Source organism: Microtus oregoni, unplaced genomic scaffold (assembly GCF_018167655.1).
Source record: "Microtus oregoni isolate MIOR12 unplaced genomic scaffold, Mior012 000002F_ref0000024, whole genome shotgun sequence".
NCBI lineage: Eukaryota > Metazoa > Chordata > Mammalia > Rodentia > Cricetidae > Microtus > Microtus oregoni.
In genome coordinates, this window is record NW_024543061.1 from 8,149,322 (window position 1) to 8,167,823 (window position 18,502).

Genomic DNA, 18,502 nt, shown 5'->3' on the forward strand with positions numbered 1-18,502 from the left:
TTAACCACTGAGCCATCTCTCCAGCCCTAAATAAGATTTTTTAAAGGAAAAAAAAAATGTACCAAAAGGGGGAGGGCGTTGAAGAAAAATTTTTGGTAATCCAATGATGCAGAAATCACCTCTGTTAATATGTCCATGGCTTCTACTAGGCTTTTTGTTGTTTGTTTTTTGAAACAGGGTATTTCTATAGTTTTGGAGCCTGCCCTGGAACTAACTCTTGTAGACCAGGCTGGTTTCAAACTCACAGATTCTCCTGCCTCTGCCTTCTGAGTGCTGGGATTAAAGGTGTGTGCCACCACTGTTCGGCTCTGCTTTTTGTTTTTAAGTATAAAAGGAAATCTGCTCATATAAATGTAGATTTAAAGTGGAATTATCTGTGTGTGTGCGTGCGTGCGTGCATGTGTGTGTGTGTGTGTGTGTGTGTTATCTCTGGGACCATGTATCCTTTTAAGAGACTACTTTGTTGCTTGTAATGTAAATCTTCCCATGGAACAGTAGTGACATGCTAGGGTGTGATTAAGACAGGCCAAGGTCAGACATATTTGAAGTCTGTTCTCTATTGTATGTTTAGGCCAGCTATATTATTATTAAATAATATATAAAAAAATCTATTATTTATGTATACATGTTGTGCACGTACATGTACCATAGCACAGGTCTGAAGGTCAGAGGATAACTTGAGGGAGTCAGTTCTTTCCTTCCACCTTGCGGGGTCTTGGGGATTGAACTCAGGATGTCAAACTCGGACAAGAGCCCTCAAGCAGTTTCAATGAACGTCTGCATTTACACTTCTAACATTCTATTATTTCTTGAGGATAAACTTCTCTCCCTTCCTCCTTTCCTCTCTGCCTCCCTCCCTCCCTCCTTGCCTTCCTTCTTTCTTATTTATTTTTGAGACAGTTTCATTCTACATCCCAGGCTGGTCTGGAATATTGAATAGTGAAATTCTCTGGTGCATATCTAGCATTTTTATGTATTGACAAATTGTTTTCCAGAAAGTTGTGCCAATTTACACCCCCCCCAACAGCACACAAAAACAGTTTCACCAACATGGAGCACACTCATTCTTCTCACTCCGTCAGTTTGACTTGATTTTTCACGTTTTTTTTCAAAATTTACATCTCATTAATTGCTAACTAAGTTAAACATTTTTATATCTCTGTTTTTCCTATGATAATTGAAGGGTCATGGAGATGCAATGGGGATCAACTTTAGGGTCTTGTGTATATTAAAAGTGATCTCTGAACTATACAGGCTGGGCTCTTGTACTTTCTTTTTTTGAGCTGTGTGTTTATATCCCTGATATTCTATGAATTTGAAAAAAGTACAAATTAATTAAAAATTAATTTAAAAGATTAATATAGACAAATATATAGACAATATCAACTCTATGCCAAAATGTGATATATATCAATACATATATATATATGATACACACATGTATAGAATATATATGATGCACACACACATATTTATTTATAAGCTATTATTTGCTGTTTAAGCTTTACTTGCATTTTTTCTTTTTTTTGAGACAGGATCTTACTACAGAGTCTACACTGGCTTCTAACTTGCCAACATCTTGCCTAGGCCTCCTGCTTGGGTTACAGGTGTTCACTATCATACCTACCACATATGGTATTTTTAAGATAAAATTATTTCACAGTGTATGAACTTGGAAGGGTTTCCCTATAGTTAGAGATCCATCTTTCCCTTTACGTTTTTTCCTTGGGTGCTTTTCCTACCAAACAACTTTTCATCTTCTTCAGGAAGATAGCAAGGCTGCCAGAAATGTGGCTCTTGAGCCTTCTTTGCAGCTGGGTGTGGTCAGGTGAGTAGTGAGGGCCAGCAAGTAGCAGCAAGTGCATAATGCTGTGCACTGAGGTGAGCTCCTGCACACTGGGGCCACTCCCTTCTGCCTCCTCTCTATTCTGCTGCCTACAAAGAAACAGCTAGAGCTCTGGCAGCCTTTGGACCATTTCCATGTGAGGACAAACGTCAGCTTTGGCAGAGGGAAAGAGCGAGGAGCCTGGAGACTGACTGACGTTACTACCCTGAACTATCATGTGAGAGGGCAAATGAGCCACAGTAGTCAGGCCTTCAGTCAGACGGCCTCTGAGGAGCAATTCCTAACTCAAATGCTAAATCGAGCTGATACCCATGTTTACTGGTATTTTCATCTAGCTGTGTTCATTATGTGTTCTTAAAATATAATCAAAATTTAATGTTGCATCTAAAACATCAATGTTTTGGGACTGGAGAGATGACTCAGCCATTAATAGCATTGGCTGATCTTCCAATGGACCCATGATAGGTTCCCAGCACCCACATGGAGGCTCACAACCATTTGTAACTCCAGTTCCAGGGGATCTGATGCCCTCTCCAGCCTCCATACGCACTGCATACAAATGGTATACAGACATCCATGCAGGCAAAAGACATATACACATAAAATAATACATCTTAAAAATAACATAATCTCTTGACAGAAATTTCTTCAAACTGATGATTGCTGAACACATGTATATATAACAATATGACACTAAGTTATAAGAGAGGGTCCAAATACAGTGTTTTATCCTGTTTAGACTTTTTTTTTCTTTTTTACAGTGCAGACTTTGAGACATAGCATAAGATCCCTTTTTTAGCTAATAATGGTCTTTTCTTTGAGGAAATAATTATAGAAGATATGATTATAAATGTGAGACTCTACATCTAGTTGATTTTTTGAAGACAACTAGATACATATTTAAATGTATATAATAAAGAACAAAACTTTATCACAATTTCACTAAGATCACAATTTTATTTTAATACTCAATTTTTAAATATAAGTCTATTTTTTTGGTCCAGAATTTAGCAATATATATAGTTAAATTTGTAAAAACTAGCCTAATTGGAAAATATTACTCTAATGTAATGTTACTAATACATATGTAAGATTGTAATCTTACAGTGGTTTGCAAGACAGTAAGTATAATCTCCATCTTATGAAGAAATTGAAGCTCAGAGGGTTAATTATAATTCATTTGCTCAAGGACATTGCCAAGGTAACAGGAAACAACAGCTGTTGACACCGAACTCTATTGGCTGCTCATACCACACTCTGGTCTGTACCTGCAGGAAAGAGAAGGTGAGGGAGAGCACTTCCCACAGGCAGTGTTAAGGTGACTAGGTACCTACCAGTGCCACATAGATCCACTAGGTTAATACGAGTGGGCGCAGAAGAGCCTTTTGAACTGGCTGCAGACACAGAAGCAGTCCAAGCCCCAGTTCTGGGAATGACCCCGGTCCAGGAGGTGTGTGCTGTAATGTTCTGCAGTGTAATTTTTCTTGTTACCTCCTGTAAGGTCACCTGGTACTGGAGTATTTCCCCCCTTGCCTCTGAGGAACTCAGATTCTGCAAGAGAACATAGGTACGTAGCCTTAGCCTTACTCTCAGACAAGATCAGGGATGCTCTTTGTGCCGGAACCACCCAACATGGATGCAGGCGACTGACTCTAAGTGCTTTATTTATTTATATCTTCTCATCTCCACTGTACACTTTCATTCAGTGATTCACAATCTCACACCTTCTATTTAGTAAAAAAAATTGGTTAACATTTTCAAAAGATAATTCTTTAAAACACTGATTTTTCTTTCTTCAAAATGAAGCTTACTGATGGTAAATACCTCATAGGAAAGCTGTGAAGTCTGACTGTAGCAGCACCGGCTCTGAGCTGCGAATTTACCGACACTCAGATCTTGGGGCAAGCACTCAGTTCCTCTGGATTTTTGTTTTAAAATTTGTGAAACATGCTCATAGGGAGACACACAGAGACATACTCAAAGAGACACTCAGAGGGACACACTCATGGACAGATACAGAGAGACACTCAGAGAAAGCCAGGAATGGGTGGGGAGTGGTGAGAGAGGGTTCATTTTTGTTCGTTCGTTTTTCTCAGACAGGGTTTCCCTATATACCTTGGTTGTCGCAGAACTCTATAGAATAGGCTGTCCTCAGACTCACCTGCCTTTGCCTCCCAAATGCTGGGATTAAAGGTGTGTTCCACCGCCTCCTGGTGAGAATGCCTTTTTAAATATAGAAAGTGCAAGACTGCTTGAAACATCAAAACCACCACATTCAGGAGCTAAAGCAGTAAAATGACCCTTAGGAACTTGAATTAGCTATCTGTTCTAGGAACCTAGCTCCAAACTGCAAAATTCTGATTGAGATCATTTGGGAACAAAGTCACACAGTAAGCAGAAACTGTTCTTTTTCTCTTGTTTTGTACAATGGCCATGGCAAATGGAAACACAGACCTGAAGAGCTGTGAAGTCTAACCCTGGCAGTGCCCATCCCTGCCTACTGCAGGAAGAAGGCTTGGCTAACAGACTTAAGTGGTATAGTTTTCTGGGCACAGCTCTCCATTCATGGCAGGAGACCATTTACTGGAAGACACACCTGAGGACCAGCAAATGCCCCGCTTACCAAGAGGCTGCATAATTTGATTTTCTATGCAGTTTATCTGTCAGAAGTGTTTGGGCATGAACAGCTGGTGCACTTCAGTTCTTTCGCTTTAAGTGAATAAATTGCCGTCCTGATTGCAATTTGGATTCTGAGACATTTAGTGCTGGAGAGAGAATGTTCTGATTTGCTGAGTCAAGTCTTCTGATTGGCCCACTAGCTACATTTTTACTGTAATTAATCAATGAGCTCAGCTCTGTATATTGCCATTTCTGGAGCTTAGTTAATGCAAGTCTATTGGGGGAAACTTTTGGTCCATAAGTTCTAAATTAGATCTTAGCCTGGTCCAGTGTACTGGGTGAAAACAGCGCTGATGGGGAGGCTTTGGAGAATCTTCAGCATTTCCCTGAAGTTATCATTTCAGGTGTCCATTACGTCCATCACAGTCAATCTCATTGCCTGTTGTGAGGATTACATAAGCATTTGCTTGCTTTTAATTATGTTCCCCAGTTTTTTGTTTTTTTTTTTTTTTTTTGTGTGTGTGTGTGTGTGTGTGTGTATTTTGGACAGGATCTCACAGTGATGCCCTAGCTGTCTTAGAACTGACTGCATAAACCAGACTGAGCCTCAAACTTTTGTTAGTGCTCCTGTCTCTGGGGTTATGGGTGTGTGCCACCACACCCAGCTATGCAAATGTTTTTTAAAGTCTAATGTTCTAACAAACATCATATTAATAAATCTGACCTTCGTCAGAGGAGAAAAGCAACATAGATGAAATAAATGCTTTTTGGGGAAGTCATCCTCTGGCAGGAATGGAGCTGTGTGAGCAGTTAACTTCTGAGCAATGACTTGGTGGAGAGAGCTTGGGACAGTGTATGATAGATATACTTATCTCTGAACATATAGGGCTGGCAGGAAAGGATGCAGTGAGAGATAGCTGAGGGGATGCCTTTCTGTAACCGACACTTGCTTTCATCTATAGTGTTTTTCTCCCTCTGCTGTGATGTGTTGTTCCCTCATGACACAAAATAAGTAAATGCAAATGAGACAGGGAGGAGGTTCAGGCTGCTGCAATTTACAGATGGAATCCCAGTCACCCTCCCAGCTCAAAGTCGCAAAACACCTTCTCCAGCTATGGCGTTATGATGCGTTCTGACACACAGCGTCAACAGAAGGCTTGCATTTAGCAATTTGAGAAGGGTGGGGACAGGCGTTTTTCTTCAAGAGCCAGAAGGCTCTGAGTCACGGGAGACAAGCCGTGAACTCTGAAGATAGCCATCCTGACGGACTGACTGACTCTGCAGATAAACATATTCGTACTCCAGTGCTACTCATTTGAGAAGGTGATAAGGGAGAAAATAACATTTTGTTAATCACGAGCTTTATATTCCTTGTTATGTTTAGATCTTGCTTCCCTTTCTGAGGTGTGAGCCTGGTTTAGAGCAGCTGATCAACCAGCTCAAGCCATACCTAGAGAGAAGACATAAGAGTCTATAGACCGCCCCCTGGTGGCTGTCAGGGAGGAGCGTTTTCTGGAGTGTGCAATTGCCAATCCATGTAGGGTTTCTGACACCTGGATCCCTTCTACTAGCACTAAGTACAAATAATAAAAAGAAGAAACCTAATCACAGAAAGGGAAGGCCATTAGAGTTTTGCTCATGTCAAAGAAGAGCAGTAGACATCAAGACCCCTTTGAAAGCTCAGGCGTAGGGCACATTAGCCACAGCTCTCCTTTCCTTTTGTGTTAGCTTTGGATCCTTGGTAGTTTTGTGCATGGGTGACGCTGGGGATTGAATACAGGCCCTGCGCGTGCTAGTACATGCTCTTCATGCTGAACTGTATCCCCACCCTCAAATTGCAGTAGGAAGCATCTTTGATTTCTCATGTCTCTGTGTAACATCTATTACACACAGTTGTTTTATCGCTCTGAGACATAATATCTTTATTTTGAAAATAAGGATAGTCAAAATTCTTGACTTGTCTTTTAGCTGTCTATGAAATTTCTACTAATGCCATAAATGGTCATAAAGTCCATATAATTTGTGAGTTAACAGAATACGGGGCTGGCAGGATGGCCCAGTGGGGCCCAGCATTTGCTGACAAGCCTGATCACTTGAGTTCAATTTTGAAACGCACATGGTGGAAGGAGAGAATAGACATCAATTCTATTAATGTCACATGCACATGACCCAAATAAATAAGTGTAAAACAACAACAACACCCCCCCCCTTACACAAACTGAGTACCTTCATTTTGGAAATCGTGACTTACAATCAGCAACCCCAGTCCAAAGTGTAGAAATAACAGGAAGGGTTCGTTGTTTGTTTGCTTTCCTGAGATGAGGTCTCTCTATGTTGCCTAGACTAGCCTTAAGTTCCTAGGCTTAATGATCCCCCTACTTCAGCCTCTTTAGTAGATGGGACTACAGGCACATGCCACCTGTGTTCTAATTTGGATTTCAAGTTCTAAGCACCACTCCACTGAAACCTTCCAGGTTTGTGTTCTCCCAGACACATCATCAGCTCACATTTGTGTCCTTATGGGCTTGCACAATGCTTGCCTCATAACAGGAATGTGATTCTGACTTTCATAATTACCTCGTGAATCTTTATGGTAGCCTCATGTGTTATACATTAGTATTATCTTAAGTTTACTCATGAGGAAAGTGTGTATGGGAGGTTAAAAACACCTTGCTAAAGAACACATACAGCGGCAACAGAGCCATACAGAGAGTAATGCTTGCTCATGAGGCCAGAGGTTAGCACTCCTGCCAGCCCTGACATGTCCCTCAACTGTCACGGAACAGAGTGGAGAACCTAGTTCATTAGGCCAGCAGCAAGCACCCTTCTTCCTAAAACCCTAATACCCAGCCATGCAAAACCATCTAGAGAACTTATCTGTGTGTCTGGCCAATGTTACTTATAACCCTAAATTTGACCACCTTCCCAAGACACCACATGGAAATCTTGCTTGCTTTTCAGATTGAAGGCTGACCCTCCAGCACTTGATCCTCAGATGCCAATAGAAGCAGATGTATACTATGGGAGAAAATGAAGGAGAAGAATGCTGTGCTGAAGGCATAGCAAACATAGAAACTTTAAAAGCCAGAAACAAGAGCCAGGCAATATGGTACATGTCATTAATCCTAGCACTTGGGAGGCAGAGAATGGAGGATCTGTGTTTCAGGTCAGCCTGGTCTACAGAGTGAGTTCCTGGACAGCCAGGGCTAAACAGAGAAAGCCTGTCATGAAACAAAACAAAACAAAAACAACAACAAAAAGACTAAAACACTTAGAAAGACATATTTCTAATTATATAAGACCACAGATGGGGCTGGAGAGATGGCTCAGCGGTTAAGAGCATTGCCTGCTCTTCCAAAGGTCCTGAGTTCAATTCCCAGCAACCACATGGTGGCTTACAACCACCTGTAAAGAGGTCTGGTGCCCTCTTCTGGCCTTCAGGCATACAGACAGAATATTGTATACATAATAAATAAATAAATAAATAAATAAAAAAAATAACTTTCCTTAAAAAAAAAAAGACCACAGATGCCAACCCAAGATTACCTATACTTTTTTTTTTTTTTTGATTTTTTGAGACAGGGTTTCTTTGTAGCTTTTGGTTCCTGTCCTGGAACTAGCTCTTGTAGACCAGGCTGGCCTCGAACTCACAGAGATCCGCCTGTCTCTGCCTCCTGAGTGCTGGGATTAAAGGCGTGCGCCACCACCGCCCGGCAAGACTACCCATACTTGATAAAACTATCAGTCATAACTGAAGAAAAAAGAAAAATTTCCCATGGAAAAAAAAAGCAGACTAAAGGGCTAAAGGAATTTATGAGCATTAATCCAGCTCAATAGAGGATGCTGGAAAGAATATTATGGACAGAAGAGAAAGAAGCACAGTCAGTCAAGAAGCTTGTGGGGAGGGGGCGGCAGAATAAATGAAGCTAAAACAGTTGTTATACGTATAATGACTAAGAAAACACTGAGCACTGCACAACCATCAAATGACAAGAATTAATTTACACTTTTCAATAATAACCCCAAATATTAATGGTTTTGGTTCCTCAATCAAAAGACTAGAAAATTTGACTAGAAAACAAGAATATTCTTTTTACTGCTTCAAGGAACCACACTTAACATTAAAGGCAGGTGAGAGAATGGAAAAAGGTATCCAAACAAATGGAACCAAGAAACAAACAGGTCTTGATATTGTGATACCTGACAAAATAGACTTCAAACCAGACCTAGTAAGACAAGATCAAAATCACTTCATACCGATTTAGGGGACAATCCATCAAGGGACATTAATAGTTGTAAGTATTTGAACACTGAACAGAGGTACACTCAGTTTCACAAAACAAGTATTACTAGATGCAAAGGCACAGACTAACCACAACACAGCAATAGCAAGTGACTTCAGTATCCCACTATCACCCAAAGATAGGTTATACCAAAAAATAGAGAGACACTGAAATTAACTTTTATCATAGATCAAATGTGTCTGAAAGAAGTCTGTAGACTCTACCTGAACACTAAAGAATACTATTATATATTTTGTCCAAGCAGCCCATTGCTGCGGGAGGACTTTCCGCTCCTTCAGCCAATAGCTGCTGAAATACCAGCCCACTGGGGCGTGGTCTATTTATCTTTAAAAAAGAGCGGCAAGCCTCAGCTAGCTCTCTTGGTTCTGGCTCCTGCTCCAGTGACTAAGCTCCTTTCCTGATGGTTGGTGTTTTGTGAGTTTTACCCCCCAAAATAAATACCCCTTTAAATCCTAACTGGTGTGGGATTGTTTTGCACATTAGCCCATGAAACTATATAAAATAGATCATATATTAGAACACAAAACAAATCTCAATGAATATGGAAACATTGAAATAACTTCTTGTATTCTATCTTACCACAATAGATTAAAACTAGGAATCAACAGCAAGAGAAACTACAGAAAAACACAAACTAATAGAGATTAAACAACACTGTTGAATGATGAATGTGTAATTCAAGAAATCAAGAAGGAAAATTTAAAATTCTTGAATCAAATGAACATAACCGAATCTAAGTATACATTAAAAATATCATCCACCAATATCAAGTAAGTTTCATCCCAGAGATGCACGAATGATTCAACATATGAAACTCTGACAATGTAATCAATCCATCATATAAACAAACTGAAAGAACAAAACCACATGATCATATCATTAGATGCTGAGAAAGCCTTTCCCAAAATTCAACACCCCTCCATGACAAAAACCTTGGAAAGATTAGGGATACAAGGAACATATCTAAACATAATAAAAACAATATACATCAATTAGACAGCCAACATCAAAGGAGAGACTCAAAGCAATTTCACAAAAATCAGGAGCAAGACAAAGCTGTGCACTCTATATCTGGCCAAAGTAGTACTTGAAGTTCTAGCTTGAGCAATAAGACAACTAAAGAAGATCAAGGGGAAACAAATTGAAAAGGAAGAAGTCAAATTATCACTCTTTGCAGATGATATGATAGTATACATAAGTGACCCCAAAAATTCTAACAGGAAATTCCTACAGCTGACAAACACCTTTAGTGAAGTGGTTGAATACAAGATTAACTCAAAAAAATCAGTATCCCTCCTATTTACAAGAGATAAATAAGGTGAGAAAAAAAATCAGGGAAACAACACCCTTCACAATAGCTACAAATAATATAAAATACCTTGCTTGGCAATGGCTGTGCATGCCTTTAATTTCAGCACTCAGGAGGCAGAGGAAGGTGAATCTCTGTAAGTTCAAGGCCAGTCTGGTTTACAGAGTGAGTTTCAGGAAAGCCAAGTAAGGCTATATGGAGAAACCCTTTCTCAAAAAAGGCAATTAAGCAAGCAAACAACCAAAACCAAAACCAAAAACAAAACAAAAAAAACCCAACCAAACAAACAAACAAAAAAAACCAAACAAAAAATATCTGGGTGTAACTCTAAAGACCTGTATGACAAAAGCTTCAAGTATTTTGGAGAAAGAAATTGGAAAAGATATCAGAAGATGAAAAGATCTCCCATGTTCATTGATTAACCAGTAGGATTAACATAGTAAAAATGGTCATTTTACTAAAAGCAATCCCTATTAAAATCCCAATACAATTCTTCATCGACCTTGAAAGAATAATACTGAACTTCATATGGGAAAACAAACAAACAACAAACAAACAAACAAACAAACAAACAAAAATCCAGGAGATTATTGGGGTGGAGAAAAATATCTTTCAATATAACAAAGGCTATATATGCAAACTTATTAAGATCATGAACAAGACAAAGGTATCCATTTTCCTACCCTTATTCAAGATAAAGTCATAGCTAGAGTAATAAGACAAGAGAAGGAAATAAACGTAAATATAAACGGGAAAGGAAGAACTTAAAGTTTCCCTATTTGCAGATATTATGATTTAGTACATAAGATATTCTACCACAAAACCTTCCGGAACTGATAACCATGAACAAAGTGGCAGGATACAAAGTAAACATATATAAAATCAGTCTTAAATGGAACATATATACCATTCCCTTCAAGGCTTAGTGAAAATGGGGAAGAGGAAGCAGAAAGAATGTGGGATGTGGAAGAGATCTGTAAAACAGTCTTCTGGAAAGACAAGGACACGGCAGTTGCAATCATGAAACAGTAGCTGTGGTCACCCGAAGAAAATACGTGTGAGAATAGGCTCATTAACATTCTATCAAGGATAGGGGAGGGACACATGAGTTCTTACCCCTCCTTAAGGAGCAATTGATTGATAGTGGGTTGCTGTGGCAGAAGAGTCATTTTCTTCAGTGGTGTAGCCACTGGTAAATTACTCAACCTTCAGTAAATCACACTATATCCATGCTTATGCATGCAACCTCAATTAAATCCAGTGGGTCACATACTTGTGAAAAGAAGACATGAAAGTAGGAGCAGGGCTAATAAAAAAGAAACAAGGAGTTTAGTGGGCAGGAGTGGGTGGGCAGCAGACATGGGTGTGAATCTCAGCATAATACACTGTGTTTTTTTATGACTTAAAAATCTCAACATTATATATATGTATGAAATTGTCAAAAATAAATTAAAAATTATAACACATGCATATATATAGAAACACCACAGATACACACACACAGACTCATAAACACACATGCATGTTCATACAGACACATGTGGATGGGCACACATAAACACATGGATCACATGACAGAGAAACAGAACTTGAACCAGATACACAGCTCTATCTAGATTAGAGAATGGACTCTTAGCTGGACCAGGTAGCACTCACATGACCAGTTCCCTGGATGTTCTGCTTCTGAGCTGACTGAATCAAGAATGAAATCTCATGGGTGTTGCCCAGACATCATGATTTCTATCTTAATTTGCATCTAGAAATGCTATAAAATAAGGGAGCTTTTCATGAAAATAAAACTCTATTTCCCCTTCTGTTTCTGCTTTCTAATTTGGTAACTTTCTGCCCTTGATTGTCTCATTTTTGTCATTGGCCACATTCTGCTCACTAACCAGAACCCCCTGCCTTTCAGCTGAAATGTATCATTAGCAACTGGGGAAGAGCAACCTTTCTTCCCATTAGTACCCATCTTTGGATATGCTGTGTCCATCTGTGATAGGGCAAGAACTGGAGCGAAAGAAGAGAGCATGGAATCCTACAACAAACCATCAACATTTTACTGTTGCTCTTTGTACTGGATGGTTTTGTGTGTCAACCTGACACAAACTAGAGTCATCAGAGAGGAAGGAGCCTCCGTTGAGGGAATGCCGCCATGAGATCCAGCTGTAATACATTTTCTCATTTAGCAATCAATGAGGGCTGGGCAGCTCATGGTGGTCCTGAGTTCTACAAGAAAGCTGTGTGAGCAAGCCAGGGGAAGCAAGCCAGGAAGCAGCACCCCTCAATGACCTGCATCAGCTGCTACCTCCAGGATCCCTCCCTCTTTGAGTTCCTGTCCTGAATTCCTTCAGTGATGACCAACACTGTGAAAGTGTGAGCCAAATAAACCCTTTCCTCTCTGACTTGCTTTTTGATCATGGTGTTTTGTATTGGCAATAGTGGCCCTAAGACAAATTCGTGCCTTGGTGTGTGGTATTGCCGTGACCTATCTAGCCATGTCTGGGGGAGGACTGTGGAAGGACTTTGGAACTTTGTGTTAGAAGAACTGTTGAGTGTCAAGGACTCTCTGGGATGTTCTTTATGAGCTTGGAAGATAATGTTAAGACTAGTGTACAAGATGGATGCCTGTCTTGTGTAGTTTCAGAGGGAAATTTAAAGACTATTTCAGGGCCATTTGTTGCTTTTGAATTAAGATCCTGTGGTTCTGGTTAGCTGGGGCTGAAGAATCAGCTGTGATTAACAAGATATCAGAACTACTAAAATATAGTGATATTTCACTTATATTTTAATAAATAAAGCTGGCCTGAAGATCGGAGAATAAAACATCTGCCCTGGTTAGCCCTACAGACCAGGGAGCGGCGACACACACCTTTAATCCCAGTAGCAACACTAGTTTGCCCTAGAAACCGGGCAGTAGTGGTGCATGCTTTTAATCTCAGTACTACAGAGGAACAATTTCCTTCTGCCAGGCCTTGTTCCTCTCTCCTAGGTAAGCACCCAGATCTATCTACCTTCCTGCAATTATCTTTATCAGCAGGCATTTTGTCAGTGCTTAGGGTCCAGGCATTACCTGCTTAAACTGCTGCTCTGGTTTTACCTCACTTAAGAGATTCTTAACTCCTTACGCTCACTTTCACCTCCATTTACTGATGATTTTAATTATGTTTTGTTCTCAAGGAGAGCAGAAGAGGTAATTAACTGCAGCCCAGAGAAAGACCCACAACACCCACGATCAGAACGGCTGATAACAGAATAGCCCAGAACTGATAACTTAGAGGCCTGGATCTCTTCGTTGCTTAGAGCAGTAAGTCTAATTCCAGACCTAGGCCAATAGAAATTGCAGCGTCTGGTGTATGCGCTATCTGACCAAGAGCCCTGACTTCTACTTGACTGTTTACATAGGTTGCCTAGTTACCTGGTATCTTCTATGCATCCTGAGAAAAGTGGCGCTCTGATTTAAACAATCCTTGCCTTATTCATAAGTTTACTGAAATTAAACCTTTCTAACACCTAAAAATGTAGTACAGGGAACCAACCTTCCCCTCTAGAATTCCCTGATGACTTAATAAAAGTTTATTATTATTTAAAGTTTCTTAAATAACTTTCTCAATTAAGGAGTTCACCAGACGTGTACTAGCCACTCCCATGGATCTCTCTCTCTCTCTCTCTCTCTCTCTCTCTCTCTCTCTCTCTCTCTCGGTGTGTGAGTGTGTGTGTGTGTGTGTGTGTGTGTGTGTGTGTGTGTGTGAAAACCCTTATCTGATTTTTCTATGGGGCAAGAGAGTTCCAGCTCGGAATCTATAGGGCTGGGGAATTGCTGGTTTTAAGGATATATATGACTGGGAATTAGTAATGGGTAGAACTAAGAACAAGGTAGAACAAGGAGAACGAGTTTGGGGAAACAATGAGAAATGATGCACTGGAGAGAGAAGAATGAAGAAACATGGTCAGATGATTCCCGTTGTGGGTAGATTTCTTACCCCTCAGATCTTTAGCTCCCCTTTAGCTCATTCTGGTGTCTTTAAATTGCACTCCGATACAAAGTCTTCCTCACCTTAGCACACCACCGTTCATACAGGCACATATCTACACACTGTACACCACCCTCTACCCATTCACAACCTCCCACACTCATATAAACACACACCTGCATGCACACATTTTTACATACATGCTCACCCAATCACTCCCTTACAGTCATGAACTCCTATGTACATACTTACTCCATACATACTCATACTCGTCTCTTCCATACATACAAACACATTCACACATCCATGACAATCTCACGGATATGTATGTGAGCACACTTACACCAGCGCCCACACACACTCCCTCCCTACAGGGGTTCCACCCACTCAGTACCTACTCGTTCCTCTAAGGCAAACACCCTACAAAAGTGCAAGATAAATTTCACATTTTCTTTTGTTCTGCCACTGTCTTCACAGGTTGGGGAATAGTTCTACTTTGGACTTCCTTGGTGCCCCTTTTTGCAGTTCTGGGTTGTTCTAGTGTTATTAAAAAACACTCACATGCCTGCCCTCGAGCCCTCCCGCCAGTGCAGCATCAGCTGGGCCTGATTATAAAACACCCAAGCTGGATGTCTCATTTACAAATACAGCTCTCAGTGTATCCTACTTTGACCATTGTCCTTGAAAGCAGCTTCATTATGAACTGCAATGTTAGTTTCAAAGACAAGGGCTTGGTCATGATGCAACAAGTTATTTTTAATAGATTCTCTTGCACTGGACATTGTGTGTGTGGTGGTGGGAGTTGGGGGGGAGCTTTGAGAAGTAAAATATAGTACACTTCACTTGGAAACGTGTCCTGTGGGCATGCAGCATATACAGTGTGTGTGGATAGTTGAGCTCAAACAGGAATTTGACTCAACAAAGATGGCTCATCAAGCAGTACAAAAAGGTTCAGGGAGGCTCTTAAGTCCCCATCTCCACCTAGTGGCTGGATGACCCTAGGCATGCACTGTCTTTCTCTGGTTTTCCATCTGGTAGGCCAATCTAGAGTCTATCTCCTGGGGTGTGAGAATTAAATGAGGTAGTCACGGTGACTTTCAGCCCAGGAGCAGCTTTGGTTCTTCATAAGAAAGGCAGGCTCTCCTGTTCTGTTGTTCCTGCTGGAGGTGGGGCTCCTTTCCATTATCATTTAGGTTATTTTGGATTTCTTAAAACCTTTGCTCTTTGAACAACTGTGGGGAGGACAATTCCTAAACATCCACACGCACAATTTTCTTATCTTTTGTGTTCCCCCTCCCCGGATGACTCAGTTAGATAGAAAGTCTCTGCTGAGCAGTTTTGGAAGCACAGTGGCAAAATGAGAGGGTATAGTTTAGAGGCAGAAATGCCTGGCGTGGAAGTGGGACAAAGCACGGATGTGAACTTCGGAGGAGGGAACTCGGCCAGAGTGCTGATGACATTACGTCAGGTATCATGGAATTGTCTGAGCTCCAGGGCCATATGGAAGCCACAATGTTCCCATACTCAGTTAAGTATACACTGTCCTTGAGTTTTAAATTGAAAACTTACCTTCCAGAAAAGAGAGATCTGTTGTCTGTTAGAGCTGATGTTCTGTTTCATGTACCAGATGTCTAATGTCCCAACAGGCACTGATGGAGGGAGGGGTGAAAAGCACATTTTCACATAAATACAGGTATATACAGTAGAAAAATCTTTAAAAGTCAATAAACAATTCTTAAAATAGAATTATAGGCTAATTTCATTTTTCACTATAATCTAATATTTTCTGTTTTCTTTTATTTAAAAGCAGACAAATATCCCTTTGACACATGAGTAAAAAAAGATGGATACTTTGAAATGAAAAAGTAAAAAAGTACTAAGAAAATTTATTTCCTAACTTAACTTTAAAATATATTAACTCATGTTTCATTTGTACATAGTATTTAAGTTAAAAACTCAAGGTATGTGTGATTACTTCTCTTTTTTTTATTGGAAGGTGGAAAAGTAGGCCACAAAGAAAATCAAGGTCCTGTAAGAACACAAACCACAAGTACAAATAGCAAGCCTTATCTTTACCCCAGTCCTGATCTTAGATTGACATGTGATTATTTGGTGTGATCTGCTTGAAGCAAAGGCACATCTCATTTACCTAAGAGTCACAATGCAAATACAGTATCTGGAATGTGGTAAGCGTTGTTCTGTGATGGATGAGCAACAAACCAGACCAGGCAATGCTATTCATTTGATGTCAAAACACAAGCTGAACAAATAGAATAAATAAGCAGCAACTATAAATAAGACAATGGTTGAATATAGTACAACTGCACTTGAGAAAGGCAAACACACTTGAAAAAGAGAATAATCAACCCCGTGCCGTGTGTGTGTGTGTGTGTGTGTGTGTTTTCTCTCCTACTTGATAAATTTGCCTTTAGCCTGGAGTACAATCAGTCAGTACAACCACAGAAGTCAGCTGCTGTCGCTCCAACCCAGGTTCCCCCACAGGAAAACTTACAGTGTGTTTGAGGTGAGACTGAACTGGGGTTCCTTCTGGAATAAAGTTCCTTTTAACCAGAACAAAGCCGGGCGGTGGTGGCGCACGCCTTTAATCCCAGCACTCGGGAGGCAGAGGCAGGTGGATCTTTGTGAGTTCGAGGCCAGCCTGGACTACAAGGGCTAGTTCCAGGACAGGAACCAAAAGCTACAGAGAAACCCTGTCTCGAAAATCCAATAAAAAAAAAAAAAAAACCAGAGCAAAATTTCTAGAATAGTAACACCTTCCACCTGGATAAAAAAAAGCTAAACAGCCAGGGAGAGACTAGCAATGGGGAAAAGGAGGAACCAGGACAGTCCCATGATAGTACTGTCTCAAGGGCCCTTCTCGGTACCACCTTTCCTCCTCATGTCTTGCTGGGACAGGAGATGTTGTGAAAGGATTACCAAGGCACTAGGCTATCTACCACAGAATCCTGCTGTGTGATCTCTAACAAACAGGCCCATTAGCAGGCTTCATCATCTGTCAAATGAAGTTGGTAGCTCTTTATCATGGGGGCTGTCTTGAGAATTTAGATGAAGAGTGTTGCCACAGGGTAAACTGTCAGCAAATTTAGCTGTTTTCTCATTTGAAAACTAAGTCACGGCATGAGCCTAGGACCTCTGAGGGAGTAGACTAGAGCCAGAGACCTTTGTGGAACCAGGCCCAAGCCAGGGACCTCCACAGGAGTGAGCTCAGACCAGGGACATCTACAGAAACAGGTCAGAGCCAGTGACCTAGGCCCGAGTAGGCCTGAGATAGTGAACTCCACAGGAGCAAGTACAAAGGAGCAACCACTGAGGGTGTAGGCCAGAACAAGATACCTCTGCAGGTCTGGGTGAAAGTCTGGGCCCTTTGAGGGAGTAGACCTGAGCCAGGACCTCTGCCAGAGCAGGCCCAAGGCAGCAACTTCAGCAGAAAGTGCACCAAGCTATCAATCTTTGTGGGAGCAGGCCCGAATAACCCATGGAATTATAGAGTGAACCCTGGGAGCACTGAGTGACCTCCAGGAACATAGAATGACCAACAGGGTGATTGGAACTCTGGCCCTGACTGCACCAAGAGGAGCAACTATCTGAGCCATGGATCCACTGGCACCTGGAAGATTGATCACCAGAGTCACAGACAGCCCCAACTACACCATTTAGAGAAAAAGATGGGTAGACAAGGTAAGAACACATGCAACACCACAAAGAGCAACATGACACCAGTAAAAACTAGTGACCCTATAACAGCAAGACTTGAACAACCAAATATAGATGAAGCAGAAGAAAATGACCTAAAAAAATAACTTTAGGAGAATGTTTGAGGCCCTTAAAGAGGAAATGAAAAATTTCCTCAAAGAAATGGGGGAAAAGACAAACAAAAAATTGGAGGACATCAACAAATCCCTTAAAGTAAACCAAAAAAAGCAATCAAACATATGAAAGAAACTATTTAAGACTTGAAAACTGAAATAGAGACAATAAAGAAAACATGAGGGTATAAAAACAGAAATCATGAGGGAATGATCAGGAACCACAAATGCAAGCATAAACAGCAGAATACAAGAGATGGAAGAGAGAATCTCAAGCACTGAAGATACAATAGAGGAAATCGACTCACCTGTCAAACATTAAATCTAACAAAAGCTTAACACAAAATATCCAGGAAATATGGGACACCCTGAAAAGATCAAACCTAAAAATAATAGGGATAAAAGAAGGAGAAGGAGTTCAATTCAAAAGCATAGAAAATATATTTAACAAACTTGTAGAAGAAAACTTTCCCAACCTAAACAAAGATATGCCTATAAAAGATACAAGAAGCTTACAGAAAATCAAATAGACTGGATCAAAAAAAGTCTCCTTGCCACATAATAATTAAAACACTAAACATACAGTATAAAGAAAGAATATTAAGAGCTGCAAGGAAAAAGGCCGA

General features: G+C 40.5%; 1 protein-coding gene across 8 annotated transcripts in view; it reads right to left on the minus strand.

Moving 5' to 3' along the window:
- Positions 1-18,502, minus strand: part of Il12rb2 (interleukin 12 receptor subunit beta 2) — a 73,949-nt gene that overhangs the window by 24,025 nt on the left and 31,422 nt on the right. For all 8 annotated transcript variants that reach the window (XM_041679582.1, XM_041679574.1, XM_041679521.1 and 5 more), the window contains 2 exons: positions 15,619-15,698; positions 3,181-3,397 (listed from right to left, as the gene is read on the minus strand). In XM_041679582.1, the coding sequence (XP_041535516.1) occupies positions 3,181-3,397; positions 15,619-15,698 (297 nt within the window). The remainder of the gene's footprint in view (positions 1-3,180; positions 3,398-15,618; positions 15,699-18,502) is intronic.